Source organism: Amborella trichopoda, chromosome 5 (genome assembly GCF_054954075.1).
Source record: "Amborella trichopoda isolate Santa Cruz 75 chromosome 5, AtrichopodaSantaCruz75HAP2 v2.0, whole genome shotgun sequence".
NCBI classification, from domain to species: Eukaryota; Viridiplantae; Streptophyta; class Magnoliopsida; order Amborellales; family Amborellaceae; genus Amborella; species Amborella trichopoda.
The window spans coordinates 33,313,761-33,340,125 of NC_142340.1; the positions used below are offsets into that span (position 1 = coordinate 33,313,761).

General features: G+C 35.7%; 1 protein-coding gene across 2 annotated transcripts; it reads left to right on the forward strand.

Annotated features, from left to right (window-relative positions):
- The first annotated feature begins 4,764 nt into the window (after nucleotides 1-4,764).
- Nucleotides 4,765-11,855, forward strand: PDF1A (peptide deformylase 1A). Of its 2 annotated transcripts, none has more exons than XM_011624503.3 (4): nucleotides 4,765-5,277; nucleotides 8,914-9,003; nucleotides 9,670-9,737; nucleotides 11,362-11,855. In XM_011624503.3, the coding sequence occupies exons 1-4, from the start codon at nucleotides 4,834-4,836 to the stop codon at nucleotides 11,606-11,608; spliced, it is 849 nt and encodes a 282-aa protein (XP_011622805.1). In that variant the 5' UTR covers nucleotides 4,765-4,833; the 3' UTR covers nucleotides 11,609-11,855. The 2 variants fall into 2 exon arrangements, with proteins under 2 accessions (XP_011622805.1, XP_006842848.2); XM_006842785.4 differs by having other exon boundaries at nucleotides 11,368-11,855.
- Nucleotides 11,856-26,365: the final 14,510 nt, after the last annotated feature.

The window sequence follows — 26,365 nt, forward strand, 5'->3', positions numbered from 1 at the left end:
CATATCTTTCATTTAAAACCAGTTTGGTCTCGTTTGGGTATCGTTTGGTCACTGAAAAACGTGATGCAAGAACTGTCACAGTTCTGAAAAATTCTCATCCTAAAGTTTTGCATGTTTCAAAGAACACTTAGCAATACACAATCCAAGGCAAATCTTGATGCAAGACCATATTCATTTTATGCTAGTCATACAAGAGATTGACAATGCACATCTTTTACAGCTAACGAGTTCGTTTGCATTGCCTAGACAACCATCACACAGAGAGCACTAATTTAGTGTTTTCCATCTCATCTACCCCATTCAAACTTGCATGCCTCCTCCCATCATTTACGCCCCCTATTCATACTCTAAAACAGTCCCTATAAGTTACTGATGCAGAGGAGCTAGACCCACTTACCAATTGTTCATGGTGTCTCCAAGTTTTTGCACTTTGCAGGCCACTCTAAGCTCCAACAGCAGCTTCCCAACGGCAGCAGCAAAGGGCTCTTACTAGTGCTTCTAGAGAGAGAGAGCATAAGGGGAAAAAGCAAAACGGCAGTGAGATGAAAGGGGAAAGGGCTTAAGCACCCATGGGTAAGTGGAAATCATTGCGGCTAGCAGGTGGGTGGCGTCGTCTCTGACAGAAGCGGCGTTAGTAGATATGGCTTTGACAACCAAATCCTCTTTTCCATGCTCGGCGATAGCTTCCTTCGCACGTGGCGATACGCCAAACGGCACTAGGCCTCTCTTCGTACACGGAGCTAGTCCATTCGCACGCAGCGTTACATCTCCACACGCACAACATAACCTCTTACGCACTTGACATGGCCCCTTACGTGCGTGGTGATACTTCCATTCAAGCGCGGCGATACCATTTTACGCATGGTGTTACCCCATCACTCCATAGCTGGCGCTACCTCTTACCACACAAGCAGCAATGTTCTTCTATCTCTCTCCTCCTTTCCAAATGGCATTGCCTCACACTCCCTGCCGTGCATGTCCTTCCCTTAACTTATCTATATGGTTGCGAGTGTTTTATGTTTAGGAGAATTGGGGTCCTTACATCATCCCCCCCTTAAAAAGGATTTTTTCTCCAAAATCACACGTATGACATCCAACAGTCGGGGGAGGGGCATCCTCACATTCACCACTGTCTCATACAACTGTCTATAGTGTTATCCCTAGCATCACATTGTCTTATACTTTATACTTCATAGCAGTACACAGAGTGTGCACCAATTATCCAGATATTATATCTATCCTAACATGTAAACACTAACATGCTAATACATACAGACTAGGTCTTTCAACCATGAGCAATCACAGCCGATCAGCAACTTCCAGCTGCCTCGTTGGGATCAATCTCCAGTTAGGGTCCAACAGTATTCACAAAGTGGCATCTTACAAGTATCAATCATACAGTACATTCAAAACACACATATTACTAATATCAATCATGCAGTGTACATTGGAGCACACACCATAGAAACACAGAGTCACGAAATTAGAAAAGTGGGTCCTGCGATACACAGAAAGCAGGCACCACATAGTCACAAAATCTCAACTAGAGAGTCGGTCCCTGCAATACGCTCAGAGAAGGTGCCATAAAATCACAGAATCATGAAGTCACACAGTCAAAAAATCATATCCAGTAATATGCTCAACGCAGGCTTTCTATTAGTAAAATCACAATATCAAGTCCTGCAATACGTTCAAAACAGGCACCCTACAACATCAGTCGTGGTCAAGCAATATGCTCAAAGTGTGCACCACAAAATCACAAAGTCAAACCCTACAATAAGTTCAAAGTAGGCACCCTATACAAATATCAGTCGTAGTCACACAATACGCTCAAAGCGTGCAACAAAAAATCACAAAGTCAGGCCCTACAATACACTCAAAGGAGGCACCCTATACAAACATCAGTCGTGGCCACTCAATACACTAAAAGCGTGCACCACAAAATCATAAAGTCAGGCCCTACAATAAACTCAAAGTAGGCACCCTATACAAACATCAGTCGTGGTCACGCAATACGCTTAAAGCGTGCACCACAAAATCACAAATTCATGCCCTATAATACACTCAAAGTAGGAACCCTATACAAACATCAGTTGTGGCCATGCAATACGCTTAAAGTGTATACTACAAAATCAGAAAGTCGGACCCTACAATACACTCAAAGTAGGGACCCTATACAAACATCAATAATGGTCACGCAATACGCTCAAAGCGTGCACCACCAAATCACAAAATCAGGCCCTACAATACACTCAGAGTAGGCACCCTATACAAACATCAGTCGTAGTCACGCAATACGCTTAAAGCATGCACCACAAAATCACAAAGTCAGACCCTACAATACACTCAAAGTAGGTACCCTTCTAGAAACAACTAGGGTCATGCAATTCGCACAAAGCACGCCCTAGCACTTGCTATAATCATACCTTGTTTCACTCATCACGTAGTACTCGTTGTGAGATTGACCACAAAGATCATAACAACGAACATTTATCACTACAATCACATGGCATGCATTAGTTCTCAACTAGATGGGGTAGGACATACCTCCAATCAAAGTTTTACACAATCATCACACAGAAAGAGTCTCCAACCGGTAGCCCACAATTTAAGCACAGCTAGGCAATAAAGATTCAAACTCTATTATATGTGCCAAAATTATAGAGAGAGAAACTACCTAACAAATTTTAGAGAGAAACTATCTCAAAATTTTTAAAGAAAGAAACTACCTCAAAATATTGAATTTTAAAGATGGAAAATATCTTAAAATTTTAGAGAGAAAAACTATATCAAATTTTAGAGAGAGAGAGACTTGCTAAAAAGTTTTAGAGAGAAAAACTATCTCAAAAGTTTTGGATAGAGAAGTGGCCTCAAAATTGTTAGAGAGAAACTATTTTTTCACCATCATCCTTAGGGCCTTTTCTCAACTATTTGGGGTCGACTATGGAGAGAAACCATCGCAAATTTCAAAAATTTTTAGAGAAAGAAACTGCTTAATAATTTTTAGAGAGAGAAACTTTCTTAAATTTTTTAGAGATAATATATCAAATTTTAAATTTTAAAGAGAAAATCTATTTCAACATTTTTAGAGAGATAAACTATCACAAAATTTCAATTTTGATGTGTTCTCTCTCTCCCTCTGTGTGCCTATTTACAATTGTATTTACCAAGTTTGAAAAAACAGATCACAGACTCGGATCGGCGACCTCAAAAATGTTGCGGATCTGTGGATCAGCATTCCAGATTGGATTAGTAGGTTTTGACCCAATGTTTTTTTCAAAAATACTAAAAATTCCTAAAAATAGTAGATTTTTAGTTTCACGAAAATGTAGAGGTGGTGCAGCATGTATTTTAATTATTTTTCTAAAATACATAAATATTCAAACATTATTCCCTTGTTTGGATATTTGTATCCACTTGTTCATATCAATTAAAAAAACATCAGAATAATATTGCATAAACAATCCGATTAACAAAACGATGATAAAAAATACTACCATATTATTATCAGATTAAGTCCTATTAAAGAAAAAAAAAATATACATGCATAAAGTTAATATTTTATTGCATTAAAAAAATCAAAGATAAAATTAAAAAATATGAGTATTTTCCCATAAAATTATAAATTCATGAGGTAAAATAGACTATAATTACAAAAAAAATAAAAAATAAATATTCTCACACTGCATATATCAAGAGTCCATATTATTCAAAATCTCTAATTTTATTTAGTAAAATAAATAAAAAATAATTATTTAGAAAACCCTATAACGTATTAAGATATATTTTGACCATGAATCTTTGTGTAATCAAACAAATCAACCCAATTATTGTGTGAAGAACTAGATTTTTTTCAAAACACACAAAAAAATTGATACAACATGGTTATAAATCGAGCCCAAAATCATCAGATTGGCGGATTTTTCAATACCCTGATAAAAACACACATAAAATAGTCACAAAACTCATTAAAAAATATGAAATGATAAATCAATATCTAGATAGGTATTCAGGAACAAAGTTTCGAGCAAAATCGACCTTGAATCTTCGTGTAATCAAACAAATAATCATGTAAACAACTAGATTTGCTTCAAAATGCACAAAATTTGATGCAAAATGGTTCTAAATCGAGGCCAAAATCATTGGATTGACGGATTTTTCTTAACCCCGAGAAAAACGCACAAAAAATAGTCACAAATTTTTTTATATATATACTTTTTTTCATTCGTTGGATCATTGTTTTGTAGATAATACACAATCATTCAATTTAATAATGCACTACAAATATTTGAAAAAAGCTTCAAAAGTTGTGAAAAAAGCATCCAAAGAGGAACCCGTGACTCCATTATTGAAGTAGCGTATGGACTCGATGATTCACTGTAGCGAATCACTGATGTGGATTGTCGAGAATTGCATTTCATAGAGTCGATTGTCCGGATCCCGATGTATTGAAATATTCATATCATTATCGATGATTTTTTTTCTGGATTAGGTGATTCCGATTTAGATCACCAAATTTTTAAATTTTTTTATTTATGAAAGATGTGAGAGAAGATGTTTTAATTTTTTCTTGTAAACTCTCTCCACATGTAAATCTTTTTATCTGTTTATAAAATTTCACGCGTAACAAACAACCCCTAATAGCAAATCTGATTATTTTTGGTATCCCTAATAGGAAATCCAGATATAGAAGACGATAATCCAATGTCAAAGCCATTCAAACAGTCCTTTTTCAATAAACAGATTTTAACAGAAGCAAAATTTGGTTAAGGTTTTCATTCGAAACTCGCATTTGCCATAAATGGCTACAGAGGCAATGAACATGATAAACCCATGGTAACTGAAGTGTGGGTCACTATGGAAAGCATATTCAGGCTCCCTTCTTGGCTGCTCTCACTCTCCACAACGAGACGAGCTTTCACTAAAAACCCTCATCACAACACCAGTAAACTCCCACTCTGTAACCTTAGACACCCATTTTTGAAGAGACCGCCCCTTGATTTCACAGTTGGGAAAATTCCATTACTCTTGCAAAGCACTAGAGAGGCTTCTTCATTGGTTTCAGCAGGTTGGTTTCAGGGATTGACTCAGAAGAAGATGGATTTGCCTGATATTGTGAAGGCTGGTGATCCAGTTCTTCATGAACCAGCACTTGACATTGCCTCAGAAGAAATTGGGTCCGAGAAGATACAGAAAATAATCGAAGACATGATTCAAGTTATGAGAAAGGCCCCTGGTGTTGGGTTAGCAGCTCCCCAGATAGGGATTCCATTAAAGGTTTTGGTTTTGACTGATTTTTTTCTTTCTTTGACCTGCAATTTCCATTTTTTGTCAATTTTCTTTCCTCTTATCTTTTTGATTTTCCGTTCTCTCTCTCTCACACACACACACAAACACCTCTCTCTATCTCTTTCGTACACACACACAATGTAGTACACTTTCACTGGACAGTAAGAGCACTAATTCTTCATTTCTATTTCTGTAGATTTTTTTTTCTTTCTATAATTTATATCTGGTTTCACTAGAAAGTGGAGAAATTATCCTCATTTTGGGTTTGTGTGGAGTTCTTCCCTAATTTATATCTGGTTTCACTAGAAAGTGGAGAAATTATCCTCATTTTGAGTTTGTATGGAGTTCTTCCCTAATTTATATCTGGTTTCACTAGAAAGTGGAGAAATTATCCTCATTTTGGATTTGATTGGAGTTTTCCCTTGTTGAGTTTAATCCATGATTTTTTCACTGGAAAATGGAACTCATCAGTCATCTGAGTAGCTGAACGGCATTTTTATTTTTGGTTTTTGGTATAGTTCAAGGCTTCGAGCAGTTTTCACTTGAAAGTAAAAAAAAAGATCATTTACGCATTTTGGGTTCTGTAATTTCATTAATTAATTAGTGAATGGATTTTAATTAATTTATTTAGTTATTGTAGAATTCATGTTGATCAGTGGAACTAAAAAGCAACCATCTCTCATTTCAGTGAAAATTTTTGCTTTTAATGACTCATGGAAATTGGGCAGTTTTTAAGAGTTTAATGTGTTGTTTGCTACTTATTACCTTCTTTTGCAATATGGACTCTTTCTCAAATTAGGTGGTCCATTGCACTGCTAGTTAGTTAGATTCTCATAATCCACGTGCTTATTGATAGGGGATATCTGAAGCACAATCATGCTTATTCATTCTCACCTTCCCATATTCTTCTTCTTATTTCCTTTTTTTTCTTTCGGTTGCTTTTTTTTTTGGTTTTGTGGTTGGATGTAGATCCTATCTATGATGTAGCTTCAGAAGCTTGTTTGCTGATCTTGTTAGATTTCTTGACCATAAGTCCTTACCTGATCATATTTTGGGTATTTTGTCAATACAGTTCTAAACACTTCCTTTAGCCACAGGGAAGTTGGTTATTTATGTTCGATATTTTTTTCTGCTTACATGGTAGTGGGCATTGCGAAATTCTTTTTGTATGACTCTAGTGATTGATTTGACATCTTGCAAGGTCACACTATACACATCTGGTAGCTTCAAGCGATTTTCTTGGGCCTTTAGCTACAACAATTTATTGTACAAGGTCAATTAATTATCAAAGTGTACTCGAGCACTGTAGAAAACAGAGTTAGGATTCCTCTTGAATTGTCTTGAAGAAGATATTCTGTGTGGAGGGCTCCATAAAAACTGAGACGCTTCTTGGTTAGATTGGTCATTATGATCTTTTAGGGGACAGATGTACAAAGCTCCGTAAGTTTCCTTGTTTGGTGAATCCTGATCTCTCTTTGTTCTCAAACGTTTGTCTGGATGGCCTCCCCTGATCAGACTCTTACATGTTCCACAAGTCACCACCAAAACTCTGGGATTCAAACCCTAAACATATGGTTCATTTGTAGGGACACTGATCAGTCAGTGAACCACCTCCTTTTTTCTCTCTTTACTTTTTCTCCATTTTTTTGTTTTGTATGTACATTGTATACCCTCAGATGCGTATATGTGGATCTTGGTTAATGTCTTCCATAGGGAATTCTTGTGGTTTCTGTTTGATATTTTCATGTTATCTTGGAAGTGGGGACTATGTATACGTGGTAGCTTGAAACAATATCCTTGTGCCCATTGCTACTAAAATTTGCTACTTGTTCAAACGGAAACTAAGATGGGGAACTTAGTGCATTTGGAAAATAAGGGGTCATTCTTGTTTGGTGTCTAGAAGAGAGACAGCCTGTGGATGAATCACTCAAGAGGATTGCATGTGGGATTGCTCTCAATTAAATTGTTTTTAGGATCCATTAGAGGTGGGCAAAGAAAGCTATCTATGTTGCCTTGTTTTGAGGAATCCTTATTTTGCTTCGTTATGAATCCTGATTTTGTCTGTTGCACCTTCCTTGACAAAATTCTTAAAAGTTGGAAGAAACCACCTCCAAAACTGTGGTTCAAACAAGACACTTATGTTCTCTATGTGTGGACGCTGCATGCAATGATCCACCTTCTGCAATGTCACTATGTGAAAAATGTCTTAGAGCTATGTCTTAAAACACATCTGTGATGTCTTGGATTACACTATACTTTGTGGGAATCTTTATGAGTTATTTCTTCTAAGCATATTTTCAAAGAGAGGTCGATTACAATGGATGATGCCCCTCTTGACAATCATTTGGGGCATCTAGTGAGAATGAAACATTGGAACTTGTAATGGTGCATACATTAGGAAGGAGATGTTCGGACGCATCAGAGATAGAGTGCTTGCTTGGGTTCTACTTAGTCAGGAATTCTAGGGGTTAGAGCTAATTATTCATTCTCATAATGGGTCTAATAAGGGTGAGATCCTTAAACTTTCTCTTAACCCATCCCAAGCCTAGGTAAAGGTGGTGGGTTGCGTTAGGTAGGCAACCAACATAAAACTTTGCCACATCTTATAGAAGAATGGAGGAAAAGAATTTATGTAGGGGACCCCAAATAATTGGGATAAGGCTTGGATGATGATGATGATTCATTCCGATGATGGAAGATGAAACTGAATAACCTACGCCCTTAAATTCCATTCCTTTTATCCGGGTGCTATGCCACTAGAGGGCTACTTGAAAGTTGAAACTCTACTTTTATTGTACTTCATTAGGAAATCCAGGCCTACCAAGGGTGAGGGATTCCTTGGAAACTGTCAACGCAAAGTAATTTCAGTGTTTTGAGGGCCGGCAAGTGTCTACGACTTTGAAAAGATAGGTGCAGGAGACATTGATGGGCTTTTCATGTTTTTGTCAGGTATTTTCTGGCAAAGCGACAAACATAAAAATAGAATGCCTAAATCTTGGAAGAGATCTTCATTTTAAAATGTAGAATATAGAGTCCAGTGTTTCTTCCCATGTTAATGGGGAGATGGAGTCCTTGGCATAAGTAGGTTTGTTGCTTTGGTATAAGCGGGATCAAAAGATTGTTCCATTGCAATTCCTGTAAAATCTTTTCGCAGAAGTTATCACTTAGTTGCATCTGTGATGCCATGTTACAAAAATCAGAAAAAGGAAGCACTGAAGCATTAGATGATTTTTCGACAATTTCATTATGAAACCACATACTTCTTTGATAAACTGCCTATCAAAATTTCTGAGCAATGATAACTCTTGGACTTGAAACCCGTTAGGTGTATTATTGTATTGTTCTTTGGTGCCTGCATTGCTCTCTGCTAGCGATGGCTGTGGTCCTTCAGGTAATCCAGATCTAATACTTAGCACTTTGGCTAGACCCTAGAAAGACTTTAATCAAACTAAAGGAATAATGAAATTGCAAAGTGATTGCTTAGCCAGGGACTGATCTTGATTATAGGAAAGGACCATGCCATTTTTACTACATTCAAGAGAATGATGAGAAACATCTGTTTTAGGTAACTGGTTTACTTTTTCAATCTATGATTAAAGTATCAAATATTTCATATCTCTGCAGATAATTGTGTTGGAAGATACAGAGACCTATATTAACTATGCTCCAAAGGAAGAAACCAACGCACAGCAACGGGAACCTTTTGATCTTTTGGTAGGTCTATGCGGAACCAGGGCAATCTCTTTATAAACAAATTGTTACATGATCTCGTTCTTGTATATCATTGTTAGAAAAACCGGGCAATCTAACCGTTAACCACCCGGTTAGATCGACCAGTTCCAGTTTTGGGTGGTTTTGGTGATCGACGAGTATTTTAAAAAAAAAAAAAAAAAAAAAAAAAAAAATATATATATATATATATATATAAATTCCCAAAAATAAGGAATTTAGTTTGTAATGCATTTTTTAATATTCTTTACATTATGGTAAAGATGAAATTTTTTTTTTGCCATTAATACTCACTTGGATTCAAAAATTGATTCGTTAAAATCTATTTTTTTCATTAATTTTAAACTTCAATTGAATGTGTTTTGTTTTAATCATTCTTTATATACTTTTCATATTTTAATAGATATATTTTTTGTATATTTTTTACTTTTCAACACCTTTTTGACCACCTAGGACTTGCCAGGTTAGAACGTTTGAATATGTTGGTTTATTGATTGGGCCGATTAAACTGCTTCTTGGCCCATTTCCGGTTAACCGTTACATTTCGATTTTGCGAACACTGTTGTATATCTTATTTCTGTTTTGTAAATGGCTTTTTGTCACCCATTGGAGATCATGTCCATTAATTGCTAGTTATATATTTTGAGATAGGTCATAATTAACCCGAAGCTCACAAAGAAAGGCAACAAGTCTGCACTATTCTTTGAAGGATGTCTAAGGTAAGAAATGATGTTTGATTACTGAACTTTTAGTATGACTAGTACTTAATGATATGCTCTCATTCGATATTCTATGTTTTTTTTCTTCATATTTGATAGGCTATATAACTTGTTATTTTTCTGTTTCTTGATTGTTAATATAACTTGTTACTGGCATTGAATGTCTTTAAAATTATTTTAAAACTTAAATAAATGACCTCCTAAAATTATGATTATTTGCCAAAAAGAAGTATATTAATGCTTACAGTGGTCTAGTTTGGGAATTTGTCAATCCTATCCTTCCATTGTGTTGTAGGACCATATGTACCTGGCTCCTACACGAGTGTAAGAGCAAGATGAGCATTTGAAAGTAGTAGTGAGTTCTAATTAGGTTAGAATTTAGAATGTTCAAAGGGTTTTTGGTTGTTATTACGGCAGCAGGGTTGTGGTAGTCTGGGGGTCTCCTATATCGAGTAAGAGTGGATGAGAAGATGCCTCTTTAGTTTTAGCGGACCATGCTAAACATTGAAAGAATCTTTTGACCATTAAAACTAGAATACTGACTTTACTTGCAAAACAAGGAAAGAATGTTTTACGAAAATTCGAAGACTCTTTTAACTTTCTAATCTATGGCACCAAAAATCTTCTAAAAGATTGATCTACTTAACCTAGGGTTTTCTAGTTTTCCAACAGATTTCAACCATGATATGAAGCTTGAAATATCTGAATTACAATGAGACAGGGATCATAGGTCCTGAAAACATCTTCGGTTTTAAGCTTTGGACTTGCATCCTTCAAAAAGCTGATTTGAGTTGCACTGCCCGTTCTGGAAAATTTGTATTAGACTTCTTTTTGTCTCATATCTTCAACCTTCGAGAATTTTTTGGTTGATGATCCATGCTATCTCTACATAATTTTTCCTCTTTTATTTCCATTTATTCTTGTACAAGGTTTGAGCGTCTTTTCACTATCATTTATTACCTTATAAAAGAATATAAAAGTGGGCTCATGAAAACATCTTCGATTTTAAGCTTTGGACTGACTTCCTTCAAAAACCTGATTGAGTCACACTGCATCATTCTCGAAAAATTGTATTGGGCTTCTTTCTATCTCATATCTTCATCCTTCGAGAACTTTTTGGTTGATGTTATTTCTATATAATCTCTCTTCTCTTTTATTTCCATTCATTGTTGTACAAGGTTTGATCTTTTATCATTTCTTATCTAATAAAAGAATATAAAAGTGGGCCTTGAGTTTCTTGGTAAAGTTATTTGGCCTGTGCCCCGATATGCACTGTAATAATTATAAGTTTGTTATTCCAAATTTATTAAGATATGAATTAATTGGTAATAGTACTTTCCGATGGTATTGGCGAATTTTTCAGACTTCCATGGGTAACTGAGAGAGTCAATTTGACGATATAAAAAACAAACTGATTGCATCAAATTTTATCAACAATTGAATTGGACACTATCATTGCCTAAACATACGATTATGGCATAAGAAAGATAGGGAATAAACTCTTGAATCATGATTAACTGAAAAAAATGGCTAGATTGATGAGATTTTGGTGGATTCAACATGCAGTTATGATTAAGTATATTGTTATTACGTAGGAATGAATTATTAATGAGTAAACTGTTAGGTTCAGTGTGGATGGGTTTAGGGCATTGGTGGAGCGATACCTCGAGGTTGAAGTTATAGGTCTTGGGCGCGATGGGTGCCCCATCAAGGTAAATGCAATTGGTTGGAAGGCACGGATATTGCAGCATGAATGTGACCACTTGGATGGAACAATTTATGTTGACAAAATGGTCCCTAGGACATTTAGAACAGTTGAAAATTTGGATCTACCACTACCTTCAGGGTGCCCTAAGCTTGGTGTGCAGTAGATCTTTATTTCTTGAGCTTTTGATTATTTAAAATGTACTATAATCCAGTTGGTTATATATGAATGCCATGAGCTCAGAAAAAAAATGGCCTTGATTTCCTTTTGACACCACACTTATCAGTGGAATTGTGCTCTCATGGAGTTTTTCGATTTTTTTTTTTAAAATTTCAAGCTGGACATGCATTGTTTGGGGCACAATGGTGCATTACGGGATTTTGGTGAACGATGTGGGAGCTTTCCTTGTTTCTGAATTTCACTGTGTTTGGAAAGAAACCTGTGGCATCTCCTTATAACAGCTCCAGGATGCTCATTGATCCCTAGGCTACTCTAATACCAAGAAGAATGACAGAAACACAAGAACTTAGCATGTGAATGCACTAATCAATTATATTAGTCTATAATTGGTAGAAGACAATCTCCTCTGAAGTGCAATAGGTAAAAAGTTTCATCTTTTTGACACTCTTACATCAGCATAAATTTTTTTAAGACAATGTTTTCTCTCTCTCCGCCAAAAACAAATTGACCAAAATGCTTTTGAAACTTTATCGGGATATTTTGATCAATTTTTTCATGTAAAATATTGTTTTGATATTTTTCGAAGATTCATCTATTTTTGATGAACATACGTCCAAAATTTCAAGTGATTTGGATTTATATAAAAAACATTAAAATTCAAACACTATCGGATATTCATGATCGTCAAATCGATTCAGATTCAATCTGAGCTGTTGAGTTCATTTTTTCTTGTAAGCCCATTGGTTCACAGGATCATCTTCATCATTTTATATATATATATATATATATATATATATATATATATATATATATATATGCACTGACAAATGAACAGATCCATGTGAATCTATTATATGCACAGGTGAATTTTTTAATTTTTTTTGTTTCTCAAAAAAAAAAATATTTGGGTCTTATTAACTGATATTCATGGGCATTATCTTTGCATTTTAACTCCATAAGATTAATTTATATTCAAACTATTGGATGGACATTGTTAGAAAAAGTCACAATAATACCGATAAGTAATTATTGGCTGATGCATTCTACATGACTGTGGAAAGCAGTCTTTTCAGTAAAAACAGAGTCTCCCTGATGGTATGCAAGGTTTAACGTAGTAAAATCTCAAGATTTTAGTGTAGTCAAAGTTCAATGAAGATTGCCAAAACTCAACGCATGAACAAGAAAGGATCTTGGGCTTTTTAGCTTCAATTTCCTCATTATCGATTATCATTTGCAGTTGCAATGAAAACGATAAATAGCCTCTATAGAAACGCGCCTCTATTTGTAACACGTGTGTAATAGAAATGTGAACCCCAAAAAGTTGGGCTGGCTTTCAATGCTTCTTCTACAACATAAAACTTATATGCTTTCTCTTATCTAACCCTCTATTATGAATAAAGGGCTAAGTAATCATAATGTCACGTCTCTACACTGTTTTATTTTTAATTTTTTTTATATAATTTATTTTCACGCCATATTTTGGGCATCCAATATTCTATTAAACTCAAATTTTTAAAAATATTTTTAATAAAATAAAATGACAAAAATGCTTCTGGAAAACAAAGTAGTTTTATTTATACATGTGTAAACACTATTTAAGAAAAATATAAATATTGTTTATCTTTATTCTAAATTGTTGCTTATTTTGAAAGTAAAAAATATATCATTTTCTAAATTAATTTATGAAACATAATCAATTTTTGTTTTCTTTTTAATAATATTATGAACTTTTATTTATGGTTTGCTTAAAAGCATCGATTACATAGTTAGGATCAAAGCATAAAAAATAGACAAGGAATATAAAGAGAATCCATGCTTAACCAGCGACCCACTAAATCATTGGCTTCACGAAAAATATGAGAGAAAGAAACTTGAAGCCTAGGATAAGAGCAAACATCCATGATTTTCAGCCAAAAAGTATGAAGAGTCCAAGGGACCTTTTGCTCCAACAGGCACCATTTTATGACATTATAGGAATTTCCTTCAACAAAGATAGTTCCCAAAATTCCCCGATTGACAATAGTTTGCAAGCCATTGAGGAGAGGAACTATCTCAGCTTGGTTAGTTATGTTGGAGCCACAAGGCCTTGCAAAGGATAAGATAACAGACCCGCTATGATCTCTGAGAACACCTTCAACTCCAGTTGGTCCCAAATTCCCTAAAGAACTACCATCGAAATTTAATTTGAAAGAACCCTTAGGAGGAGGCATCCCGAAGGAGACCGACCTATTTTTGGGCACAAAGGAGAAAGCAAGAACTTTCAAATTAAAAAACGTATCTGCTGTCGAAACCCCACACCATTCCATAGTAACAGTCCCAAAGACACTGCAAAATCTTATCTTTAATACTTTATATATCCAAAGAGATCCCATCAAAAGTTCTTCTATTTCTTTCCGGCCATATCTACCAAATAATAACACTTCTAAAAATCTTCCAAATAATAAGACCTTTAAAAGGTGGGGAAGGAATATGAAGATTATTAATAATTGAATAATTTGGCAGGTTGCGTCAAAGTGAAACCAAGCAAATGAAATGCTCATCTCCATATTGAATCAGGTAAAGGGCAGTGTAAAAAGCGATGACAACCAATGACAACCAGTCTCTTCCACATTCTTACACATAAGGCCAACATTAGGCAGGATTTTAGCCTGAATGAAAAGGTTGTCTATAGTAAGACCCTTTTCTTGAAGGGTTATCCATAGGAAGGATTGAATCTTCACCGGATAGGCCATTTCCAAATAGCAAGAAAGCTCTCCAAAGACCATTGAACTCGATCATAAAAGAGACTATAGGCTGATTTGACTGAGAAAAAACCATCACTCTCACTTTCCCAAATCACCTTATCTTCTCTATTTGGCGAAATATAAATATTTTCAAGCAATAGAATGAGACTTTGAAGTTGTGAGATGATATGATAAAGCACACTATTGTAGCTGCAAGCAATGTTCCATACAAGATCCTCAGACTGATTGCGAGAAAATAAATTTGCAATCTTTGTTGAAGGAGAAGAGACTCTAGAAAATAGATCTGGATAGAGAAGCGAAAGAGAGCTATCACCGTGCCATATATTAATCCAGAAATAAATATCCTCTGTACTGCCAATCAGCCACCGAATATTACCAAGAACCACATTCCTAAAACTGTAAATACCTTTCCAAACCTAAGATGAAAATTTTCCTCTCCTTCCTTGTTTGATAAGATGAGAGATATGATCAAAATCATACTTAGATCCTAAAACTTCCATCTAAATATAGTTTGGGCCTTGAACTATTCTCTACCACCACTTTGAGAGAAGTGCCTGATTCATATATTTAAGCCTTCGAATACCCAGCCCACCCACTTCAATTGGGGTGCAAATTTTGTCCGAGCTTATTAAATGAAATTTCTTGTGATCATTATCATAAGAACCCCAAATAAAATTCCGCATATGTCTCTCAATAATCTTAATACCATCACTAGGCATTTGAAGGATAGACATTAAATAAATGGATAGATCTGCTTAAGTAGACTTCACAAGAGTAATACATCCTTCTAGAGAAAGAGTTTTTGTTTTCCAAAGATCCAACTTAACTTGGTATCTATGGATTAGAGGGTCCCAAACTAGACGAGAAAGCCTAGAGTCTGGGATAGGGACCCCCAAATATTTAATGGGAAACTTATCAATTTTGCATCCAAGGATAGGACCCAAAGAATGAATAAGATTAGAATCACAAGAAACCGCCACCATTGAAGTTTTATGAAAGTTAACATTAAGGTCAAGAGCTAACTAACAACAAATAAGGAAGGTGTTAAGGTTTTTTATCATAACAGGGTCCGCATCACAGAAAATTAAGGTGTCATCCATATATTGCAGGTGGGATATGACAGGCCCACGGGAACCCACTTGGAAACCCAACAATCTGCCCTTCTGAACAATATTTTTGAATATAATGTTGAAACCCTCTGCAACCAAAGTGAATAAAATGAGAGAAAGATGATCACCTTGTATGATACCCCTAGTTGCCTTGAAGAACCCTTTTGGGCAATCATTTATAAGAACAAAAAAATGCGTTGAGGAAAGGCATCCCAAAATACAAGAAATCCATATCCAATTTAATAATTACCCCAGCCTTCTCATCTAAAGATCTTAAATGGAGACATTCTTGTGCAATTAGGATACTGTCTGTTATCATCATATCGCGAATGAAGGCAGATTGTTCTCCAGAAACAAGGAATGGTAAAACAACCTTAAGTCTTTATGCAAGAATTTTGGCAATAATTTTATAAAGACTAGAAAGAAGACTGATTGGACGGATATCACCAAGTTTTGTAATAATATCTTTCTTTGAAATAAGAGAAATATAGGTTGATACCTTTGAGGATATGATTAGAACTCATGAATTCCTTGGCCATAAGAACAAGATCAAATTTAAGCATTCCCCAAAATCTCAGAAAGAAAATAAGTGGGAAACCATTAGGTCCTGGTGCCTTATCACATAAAAAACTAAATACTGCATTTTTAACTTCTTCCATTGAAACGTACCTTTCCAAGTCCTCTACCAAAGAAGATGGCAAAACCTTGAAAGGTACTCCATTCAGATTTACATCAAAGTGAGAAGTCCTCTACCAAAGAAGATGGCAAAACCTTGAAAGGTACTCCATTCAGATTTACATCAAAGTGAGGCTCAATAGAGAAGGTTTTTAAGAAATGTTTAATAATGGCATTGTTTTGGCCTAAGGAGTCCCTTTCAGTAACTCCAGGCAAACTTAAGAATGAGATGTCATTTTGTCTTCTACGGGCATTGGCAATGGCATGGAAAAACTTAGTGTTTCTATTTTCTTCCTTCAGCCATTTCACATGCAACTTTTTCCTCCAATAAATTTCCTCTAATCTCATATAGTCATGCAAATTTTTGAGCTAACAATTCTTATTAATCAATAGATCCTCTAAGATTTGTTGACATTCCTAAATCTGTGGTTTTCAATCAACTCTAAATCCAAATAAGTAGTTTCTATTTTTTCTTTCAAGCAATAATTTTATGCTGGAGGGCTATGAGTTTTTTGTGAAGCTAAAAACCCACATTGCCATGTGCATAACCATTTTCCAAAGATTGTCTAATAAGATCAATAACATCAGGTTCATCAAGCCAACCAATTTCAAATCGAACCAATTTCAAATCGAAAAGGCTTAGGGCCAGAAATAACATCATCAATGCTTAAACAAATAGGCAAATCAAAGCATGTACCTCAACCAAAGGGAATGCATTTTTCCAAGTAGTAGAGAGAAAGAATCTATCCAACTTAGAAAGGTAGTCAACACTGGTGTTAGACCAAGTAGATCGTGGACCAGTAATCAGGAGATCTAACAGATTGTGACTCATAATAAAGTCATTTAATAAGTGCATATACGAATTGAAGCGAGCAGGTGAAAAAATCTCATCAGGGTGCCTAATCAAATTAAAGTCCCCCGAATGCAAACAAGAAGCCCAGATGAAACAAAAATATTAAATACATCTTCCAAAAAATCAGTTTTAAGAGAAGGAGAATTGGCTCCATAAACATTAACAAGAACCCAATGGATGTTTCTAATGGATCATTCAAATATAATAGTCAAGCACTAGATCCAAGTTTGCAACATTGCAACACAGAAGAATTGTGGGGTCCCAAAGGAGCCATAGCTCACCTGAATTGCCCAGAGCATCCACCCATCAAAACGAACATAGCTATTACCCCAAATTTCTTTAGCATCGAATAATGTAGGGGAAATATGTTTTGTTTTTTGCAAAATAATGAAACTTATTAACAAGAAAAAGAACATCCTTTTTACGTTGTTCTTCTCCAAGGCCGTGGACATTCCGGCTAATGATCTTCATAAAAGGAGGATGTATTACCTAGCCCATCAAAGCCACCATCTTCGTCGGAGCTTGAAATAGAAAAGTTGTTGCTAGGGATCCCCAAAGGTTGTATATCATTGCACAGGCTCTGAATAGAAACATCCTCAGAAGAGATGCAGGGAAATCGTGCAGCCAGACGAGCCGATGAGTGCGAGGCAGTGTGGAGAATTTTGGATTTTCGCAACCGCCATAGTAGAAGAAGCTGGATTGTGAGCAGTAGTTGCTTCAGGAGCAGCCAAAACTGCTTCAAAAGGGGCCAAGGGAGAGGCAACAGAGTGCACATGTGCAGCAGCAGTATTAGAGTTAACAACACTCGCAGCGCAGCATGCTCATCCGCAGTAGATTGGGTAATGGAATCCAAAGATGACAAAATCAAGGACATCGGTGCATTGAATGAAGCTCCCATATCCCCGAATATATCCAGATAAGCTTGGTGCTCCTCAAAGAGATTGATTGATGGAATACCAACCTCTTCCATTGCAAAATCAGCAGTTGGCATCACAAGAGGAGCAGGAGTAGCAGCTATGGAGTCGTCCTGATTCCCCTTAACAATTTAAAATTGATTAATGTAAATTGGTTGTTTCAGAATAAATTTATGTAACTAACATAAAAAGAAGTAATTTATGTACACATGGACAATAGCTTACGTTTAGAAAATGAATATGGCTATTTTAATTATTTATATAATGAAATAAAAAATAAAAATACATTTCATGAAGAATGTGCATGCTACGAGTTTACATAACATGGAAAATCCTTTATTTTTTTATTCTAAAACATATTTTGTTTCCAAAATAATATCTTCATCATTGAAGAATGATATTTCTAAGTTTCTAACAAAGAAAGGCCGCATTCTAAAGTTGAAACGTGTCCAAAAAGAGGGACACACTATTGGACGCTCAATAGGGTCATCGTATCTATTTCTAGAAGTGTTGATAAGTTTCCATGTCACCCAGTTGTTGGTACATTATTGATCCCTTGGACCCGCGGGTCCATATTTAATGGTTAATAAGTGACACAAAAGAAAAGTTAAAAATAAATAAATAAAATTAATATTACTATTTCTATTTTTCTTAGGGATAAAAAAAGATATGTTAGGTAGGCTCAAATATTTTGGGCGTGAGTTAGAGATTTGGGTGTTATGATCAATTGGGTTATGTTTTTAGGAAATAATATCTTTGAATTAGGGCTATCCCTAGGTTAAGGAAGTTTGTTAAGGATAACAAATTTATCTTTTAGAGGAGAAAGGAGGAAGTTAAATGGAAGATCAGGAGAGTACGTGAAGATTGGTTGGGGGGAATTTTTTTGATTAAGGGACTCAACATGAGGGAGATTAGAGAGATACGTGACGAGAGAGAAAATAGGGAGATGAAAGAGAGAAGATAGGGAGGGAGGAAACTGCGTAACTCTTTAAAAAGAGAGAGAATTTTCGATTTTTTTATGGGTTCTTTCTGTTATTATTTATCTTCCAATTGAGTTGTACTTAAAGAGGAAGAATCCCTAATTGTAGAGGTTAAAGAATAAAAATTGAATAACTTTGGTCTTATGAAAAGATCATTTTTGGGGGATTTTCTTGCAGACTTTGAGAGATGATATATTCTCTCGATCATTTTCGCAAGATTATCCAGATTTTTTTTTGCAATGCCACCAAAAGCTAATCAAGCTTGGACGATTGCTTAGACAAGATATAGAAAATTTGGCTGACATGGAGGATGTTTGTGACAGTTTGGTCGATATTCGGACAGAAATACGTGAAATGAATCAACGGTTTACAACGGGTTGGAGAACAATGCCATCATGAAAAAGATTCTCACAGCAGCATTAATCTTGCACCAATAGTCATATAACAAATCCAAGGTGCTGATTCCAAGCGTAACGAAGAAATTTATAAACCGAAGAAATTTATAGGCTAGATCTGCATCCCATAGAGCAATCATGAGGTTTCGGTATTAAAGTTGATCTCTCGAAATTTCATGGTAAGCTCCATATTGAAGTTTTTTATTGATTGGTTCAGTGCGGTTGAAAATTATTTTGAATCGAGAGAATCGCCCAAAAAACATAAGTCAATCTCTCAGAATTTCATGGTAAGCCCCATATTGAAGTTTTTATTTATTGGTTCAGTGCGGTTGAAAGTTATTTTGAATGGAGTGAATGTCCCGAGGAACGTAAGTTTAAACAGCTTGCAACGAAGCTTTGTGGGTGTATTGCACTGGTGGGAGCTAGATCAACAATCCCGACTTAAAGGGAGAAATTAGTGACTGGCGAAAGATGAAAAAAAAATTAAAAGAAAGTTTTCTTCTTGTGGATCATGAGCAAATTTTCTTTCCAGAACTCCAAAATCTCCGACTTAATGAAAAAAAATTGAAATATTATACTTGAAAGTTTTATTGATTAGTTGCTCGAATGCTCGAAATAACCTTCAAGATATAGAATGATAAAAATTTGTTCGATATATAAATAGTCTTCAACCCTTCATTAGGGACAATGTTTTTCTACATTAGCCATTGACTTTAAGTGAAGTTTTTCTAATTGTGATACGAGTAGAGACTAAATTTCAATGGAGGATCGATAAGCAATTTTCAACCCAGAAGGAGGTTTCGCGCCAACTAAAATTGAATGAAGAAAAATGGATATTGCAAAGTATACATGAACTAGGATACTGTGTGTATGAATGGCCAAAAGCGAAGATGAAGGTACACTTGGCTAAGGAAGATGATGAAATTCCAAAAGAAGATCAAGTTTAAGACATTGTCTTGCATGGTGATGAAAATAGTTCATTTGGAATCAAGCTCGAGGTTGTGCTTCTCCCAACCAGGGGAGATTGTCCTAGATGCGAAGTTTAAATAAAAAAAGATCTAGTATTTTTTTTTTTTTTTTTCTTAGGGATATGAAGAGCCTAAATATTTTAGGCATGAGTTAGAGATTAGGGTGTTTCGATCAATTGGGTTATTTTTTTAGGAAATACTATCTTTAAATTAGGGCTATCCCTAATTTGCGGAAGTTTTTTTAAAGATAGCAAGTTTACCTTTTAGATGATAGAGGATGAGGTTAGTTAAATAAAAGATAGAGAGAGTACATGAAGATTATGTGGGGGAAGTTTCCTTGATTCAAGGGACTCCACATGAGAGACATTAGAGAGACATGAAGACAGAGAAAAAATAGGGAGATGAAGAGAGAAGATAGTGTGGGAGGGAAGTGCATCACTTTTGAGAGAGAGAGAATTTCCTTTTGTTTTTTTTTTTCTTTTTTAAGGGCAAGATTTTTATGCTTTCTTTACAACAGAAAACTTATATACTTCTCTTTATCCAACCCTCCATTCTGAATGGAGGGCTAAGAGTGTCCTAATGACAATGTCACGTCTCTATACTATTTTATTTTTAATTTTTTTTATATAAAGTATTTTGATACCAAATTTTGGACGTCCAATCCTCTATTAAACTCTTGCTAGCTAAAAATAAATAAAATATTTCCAAAAAAATAAAATGAGCAAAATACCCCTTAAAATTTCAAGGGGTATTTTGATCATTATATTTTATTGAAAAAATATTTTTAATATTTTTTATATGTGTGCCCCAATGAAAATATGGCACGTACTAAATTTTATATTCATACAATTTGTATAAAAAAAACTAAAAATAAAATACTTTGAGATTTCAGTTCTAAGATCAAATGATGAGTGACTCTCTTGATCAAAATTGGATGGCTGGATGGTAGGAGAAACATAGATCTTCTATGCCTTAGGGGATGTATAGAAACATTTCCCCTTTTTTGGGTTCTTTTAGTTATTTATTTATCTTTCTTTGAAATGTATTTAAAGTAGGAGAATCCATCAGATAATGAGAATTGAGTAAATTTGGTATTGTGAAAATATCGTTTTTGGGGTCGATTATCTAGCAGACCTTGAGAGAGAGTATATTTTATCAGCTTTTTTTTTTTGATCGATTCTCCTGTAGGTCTTGAAACAGAGTATATTCTCTCAATTATTTATTTATTTATTAATGTTCTAGTTTTATTTTTTCTCTGTATCAATAAGTCAACAATGTTTATTTTCCTTTTTTTTTAATGTTTGCTTCATTTTTATTGAACACACAGATAGTTATTCCCTCAAGGAAAAAGTTTTGAGCCAAGGCTCTAATTAATCAAATTAGAGCCCACATCAAAAATTTCACTAGAAGAGGTTGTTTTAATGCTCAAATATCTTCAAATTGATCATCTTGACATCAAGATGGATGGACATGAGAGAAAAATGGATTTCAAGTTTTGAAAATAGTGCATCTTCTAACATATATTTAGACCATCAAATTTCAATATATTTAAGTTTTGATAGATCTGCTCGATCTACATTATTTCTTAAGATTTAAATTTTATTAAAGATGAAAATATATTTTAAAGCTATCACAAGAATTTTCATTATTGAAACCACATTTCTCGACACTATGTAAACGTGTGCTTTACTTTGATTGTTTAGAGCCTCGGCTCTATACAAACTGCACCCTTCTCTCAGTTAGACTCCACAAAATTTAGATAATTGGATTTAAATGGTCTAGATAGTCAGTTGGAGATTATCATCCACTAATTGTCAAGTGTGTTTTCTAGGACAGATCACAAAAACTTGAGGTTCACTAAGAAAGGGAACAAGTGTGATCGGTGACATTAAAAAAAAAAATGATTGCTCATTTTTTAGTATCAAGATCGACTGAAGGCAAGTTCTCATTCCATATGGAACATCTTAGTTTAAACAAATGTTCTAGTAGTCCAATCGGAAATATGGAAATCATGTAGCTGTAAATCTTTTGCTCTGAAAATCGGAAATATGGAAATCATATATATTTTCCTTTACTGGTTTTGAAATCGTAAGTTCCTTGTTTTCATCTTCTTAAATCTTAATTATTAACCTAATTCTCTCTATTTTCTTCATTGTTCTGCAAGGTTTGATTTTTTTTTTTTTTTCACTACATTCTTTAATCCAATAAAGATAAAAATAAAACAGTTGGATTGGGAGTTTCTTAGTAAGGTTATTTGGTTGTGGTCCATGCTTGTAAATTTGTGTAGTGACTACGTCATAATTATGTTATTTTTGTCACAATTTAGATATAGTATGATCATCATCATCCAAGTCTTATCTCAATTATTTGAAGTCCATTATTCTCTTCATCCATTTTTTTCTATCAAGGGCCATACCTTTAGTAAGGAAAAGGTTCAAGATTCATGATAAGATGTGTTTTATGGTAGCTGCATATCTAACACAACCCACTTCTTCTTCTTCTTTTGACAAATGTTACTACTTTTATTAAGAACTAAGAGAACTTAATTATAGAGTCATAAATGACCAAAGAAGAGAGTTGCGCACCCCCTTTAGCCAAAAGATCCGCCAAAACAATAAACATGAGCAAAAAAAAACCAAAAGGGTAGAGGAAATGTCCATGATTCACAACCGAGAGGGCGAAGATCCCAAAGAACACGCTACTCCTTGTTGCACCACTTGACGACATTGAGAGAGTCCCCTTCAACCCAACAGTATTCCCACAGTTCCTCTCCTTCAAAAGCTTCAGTCAGTGATACAGCGTACTCAGTTCAGCCTTGTTGGCAGTAGCATACCCAATAGGGCCAGCATAAGAGAAGATAACATTTCCACCACCATCTCTAAGAACCCCACCTATGCCAGCAATTCCAGGATTGCTCATGGAACTACCATCAAAATTGAGCTTCAAAGTACCATCCAAAGGTGGCAGCCAAAAGGATTTAGGCCGGCTCCTATTGACCCCAAGCAGAAATAGATTTCTAAGATTTGCAAAAACATCAATCTTAGACACTCCCCACCCTTCCTTTGTCACAGAAAACCACGATTAATTGGACAATTTCATAGCATAAATCAAACAGTCCACAGTAAGGGAGACACCCTCAAAAGTTCTTCTATTTCTTTCTCTCCACACTTCCCAAAGAATAACCCCTTTAGCAATGTTCCACAAAGTTTTACCAACCGTAGGCAGATGTGGCACAGATAATTGAAAAACAATTCCATCCACCACAGAAGGCAGAGTCAAACTACTGTTGACCAAACCAAAAAGCCAACACCAAATCTGACATGTAAAAGGGCAGTGGACTAAAAGGTGTGCAACCGACTCACCATTAGCCTAGCACAATAAACAAACATTAGGAAGGATCTTCCCTCTTTTGGACAAATTATCAATGGTTAAAATTTTATTAATAGCGGACAACTAGATAAAGACCTGAACCTTATGGAGTATGGGCCATTTCCATAGAAATACAATCTGGGAAAAACTCCACTGGCAATGGTCATAGAAGAGGAGCTTGTAGCAAGATTTAACCGCGAAGACACCATCACTCTCCAACACCCACACCATCTCGTTAGCTGCATTTGAGGCAACATAGATTGCATCAAGCAATTCCATCAAAGCACACCACTGCATAAGCCTTAAATTGTCAAGTCTGTTATAAACCAAAGGAATATTCCATGACCAATTCTCTCCACTTCTGTCAACCACTTCACCTACCTTGATATTAGGCCTTGTGACTATTGCAAACAGCTCAGGGAAGAGGGACTTCAGAGGGAAATCCGAAACCCATAAGTGATGCCAAAACAAAATACAATCCCCACTTCCTAGAGACCATCTACAGTAATCAAGAACAATAGGTCTACATCTCTACATCTCCAAACTTGAGATGTTTTCCTATGTATCCCTTTCTCGAGCCAACCATCCAAACGTCCAATGCCATATTTTGCAAGGATAACTTGATACCAGATGGTCTTTGAGATGGAGGCTGCACCACCACCATTTGCACAACAGTGCTTGGTTGACCACTTTGATTCTCCTGATGCCCAGACCACCATCCTTTGTGGGTGTGCAGACTCTATCCCATCAGAGCAAATGGAACTTTCGATGCTCAGAACTAGAATCCCACAAAAAATCCCTCATTATCTTCTCAAATTTTTTGACAACTGTTGCAGGCATCTCAATAAGAGACATCTGATAGTTAGGAAGATTAGCCAGACAAGCTCTAAGGAGTGTCACTCTAGCCCCCAAAGAAAGGTATCTTGATTTCCACAAATCGAACTTACTTTGAATTCTCTCCAAAACCATGTCTGATACTACTATGGAAAACCTAGAATCAGAAATAAGTATGCCCAAATAAAGAATGGGGAAGGTCCCAACCTTGCAACCCAAACCTTTCGACAGAGAAACAACCTCAGCTTCCTCACAATTAATTTCTACTAGCACGGATTATGAAAATTCACTTTAAAGCCAATAGTTACCTCACAAATATCCAAAAACGTAGCAACTCTCTCTATCTGTAAAAGGATCCGCATCACAAAAAATCAGAGTGTCATCTGCATATTGTAGATAGGAAATTACCAAAGCAGAATTAGCCACAGAAAAACCAGAGAAATGACCAGCCCTTTCCACTCCATCAAGCATCAAACTGAAGCATTTTGCATAGATAGTGAAAAGAAATGAGGAAAGGGGGTCCCCCTGATGAAAACCTATAGATGTACCAAAAACATCGATAGGACTTCCCTTGAAGAAAGGCAACCATAAATCCAATTGCACCACCTCTCCCCAAAACCCATACATTTTAAAATATCCAACAAAATTCTCCATTCAACTCGGTCGTAAGCCTTTTCCATATCTAGCTTCAATAAAATATCAAGTTTCCTACGAAGCACTCTGGAATGGATGAACTCTTGGGCTTTGAGTACGCTGTCTGTAATTTGCCTGTCATTGATAAAGGCCGACTACTTATCTGAGATCAAAAGTGGTAAAACAAGTTTCAAGCGCTCAGTTAAAACTTTAGCTAGAATTTTGTAAAGGCTAGTCAAAAGACTAATAGAGCGAATATCAGACAGACATGAGATCATTGATTTCTTAGGAATCAGAGCCAGCAAAGTTGAGTTCACCCCTGTAAAAATATCACCATTGATCATGAAGCCTTTAATAAATTCCAAAAGCTCCCCTTTAACCAGATCCCAAAACTTATGGAAAAAAGCCAGAGGGAAACCATTGGGACCTTGGGCTTTATCCTCAGGCAAAGAGAAAAAGAGAAAACCGCCTTATGTAATTCATCCAAAGAAATGTCCCGCTCCAAAGAAGCTCTTAAATCATTAAAAAGAGTCTTAAAAGGAACTCTATTAAAAGAAGGGGACGTATTAATTTATTTGGAGAAAGCTTGCTTAAAATGATTAATGATTGCACCTTTCAAGGCATCATCATTATCAGAATCTATCTCTGGAATAGACAACCCAGAGATGTCATTGCCTTCTTCTAGTACTAGCAATAGCATGAAAAAATTTCGTGTTAAGATTCCCCTCCTTCAGCCACTTTGAGCACAATCTCTGACACCAATAAACCTCTTCAGATCTCCGTAATTCCTCTAATTCTTTCAACTTTTGGCACCTAAGAAACGCAGACTGCTCTGACAGTATCTCAATGTCTTGGACATTGAGATCTACCAATTCTAAATCAGCAAGGGCCATATCAATCTTTCTCTTAATGTCAAACCCATTTTCTTTCTTCCATTCTAACAACTTATGTTTGACATTTAAGAGTTTTTTATGAAGTTGATAATCAACAGTACCTTCCACAACCGTAGTAACCCAAGTTCTTCTAATCAACTCCACCACCTCAACTTCAAGTAACCATCCTGCCTCCATCTAAAAAGGCCTTGGACCACTATCCAATCGACCAAAGGTCAACAAAATTGGACAGTGATCCATAGAGACCCTCGGCAGAGCTTTGACGGAGGCAAGAGGAAAAACTTCCAACCACTCAAGTAAGACCAAGAATCTTTCTAGCTTGGACATAGCCAAATTAGAAAGACTATTATTCGACCACATGAACTGTGCGCCAGAA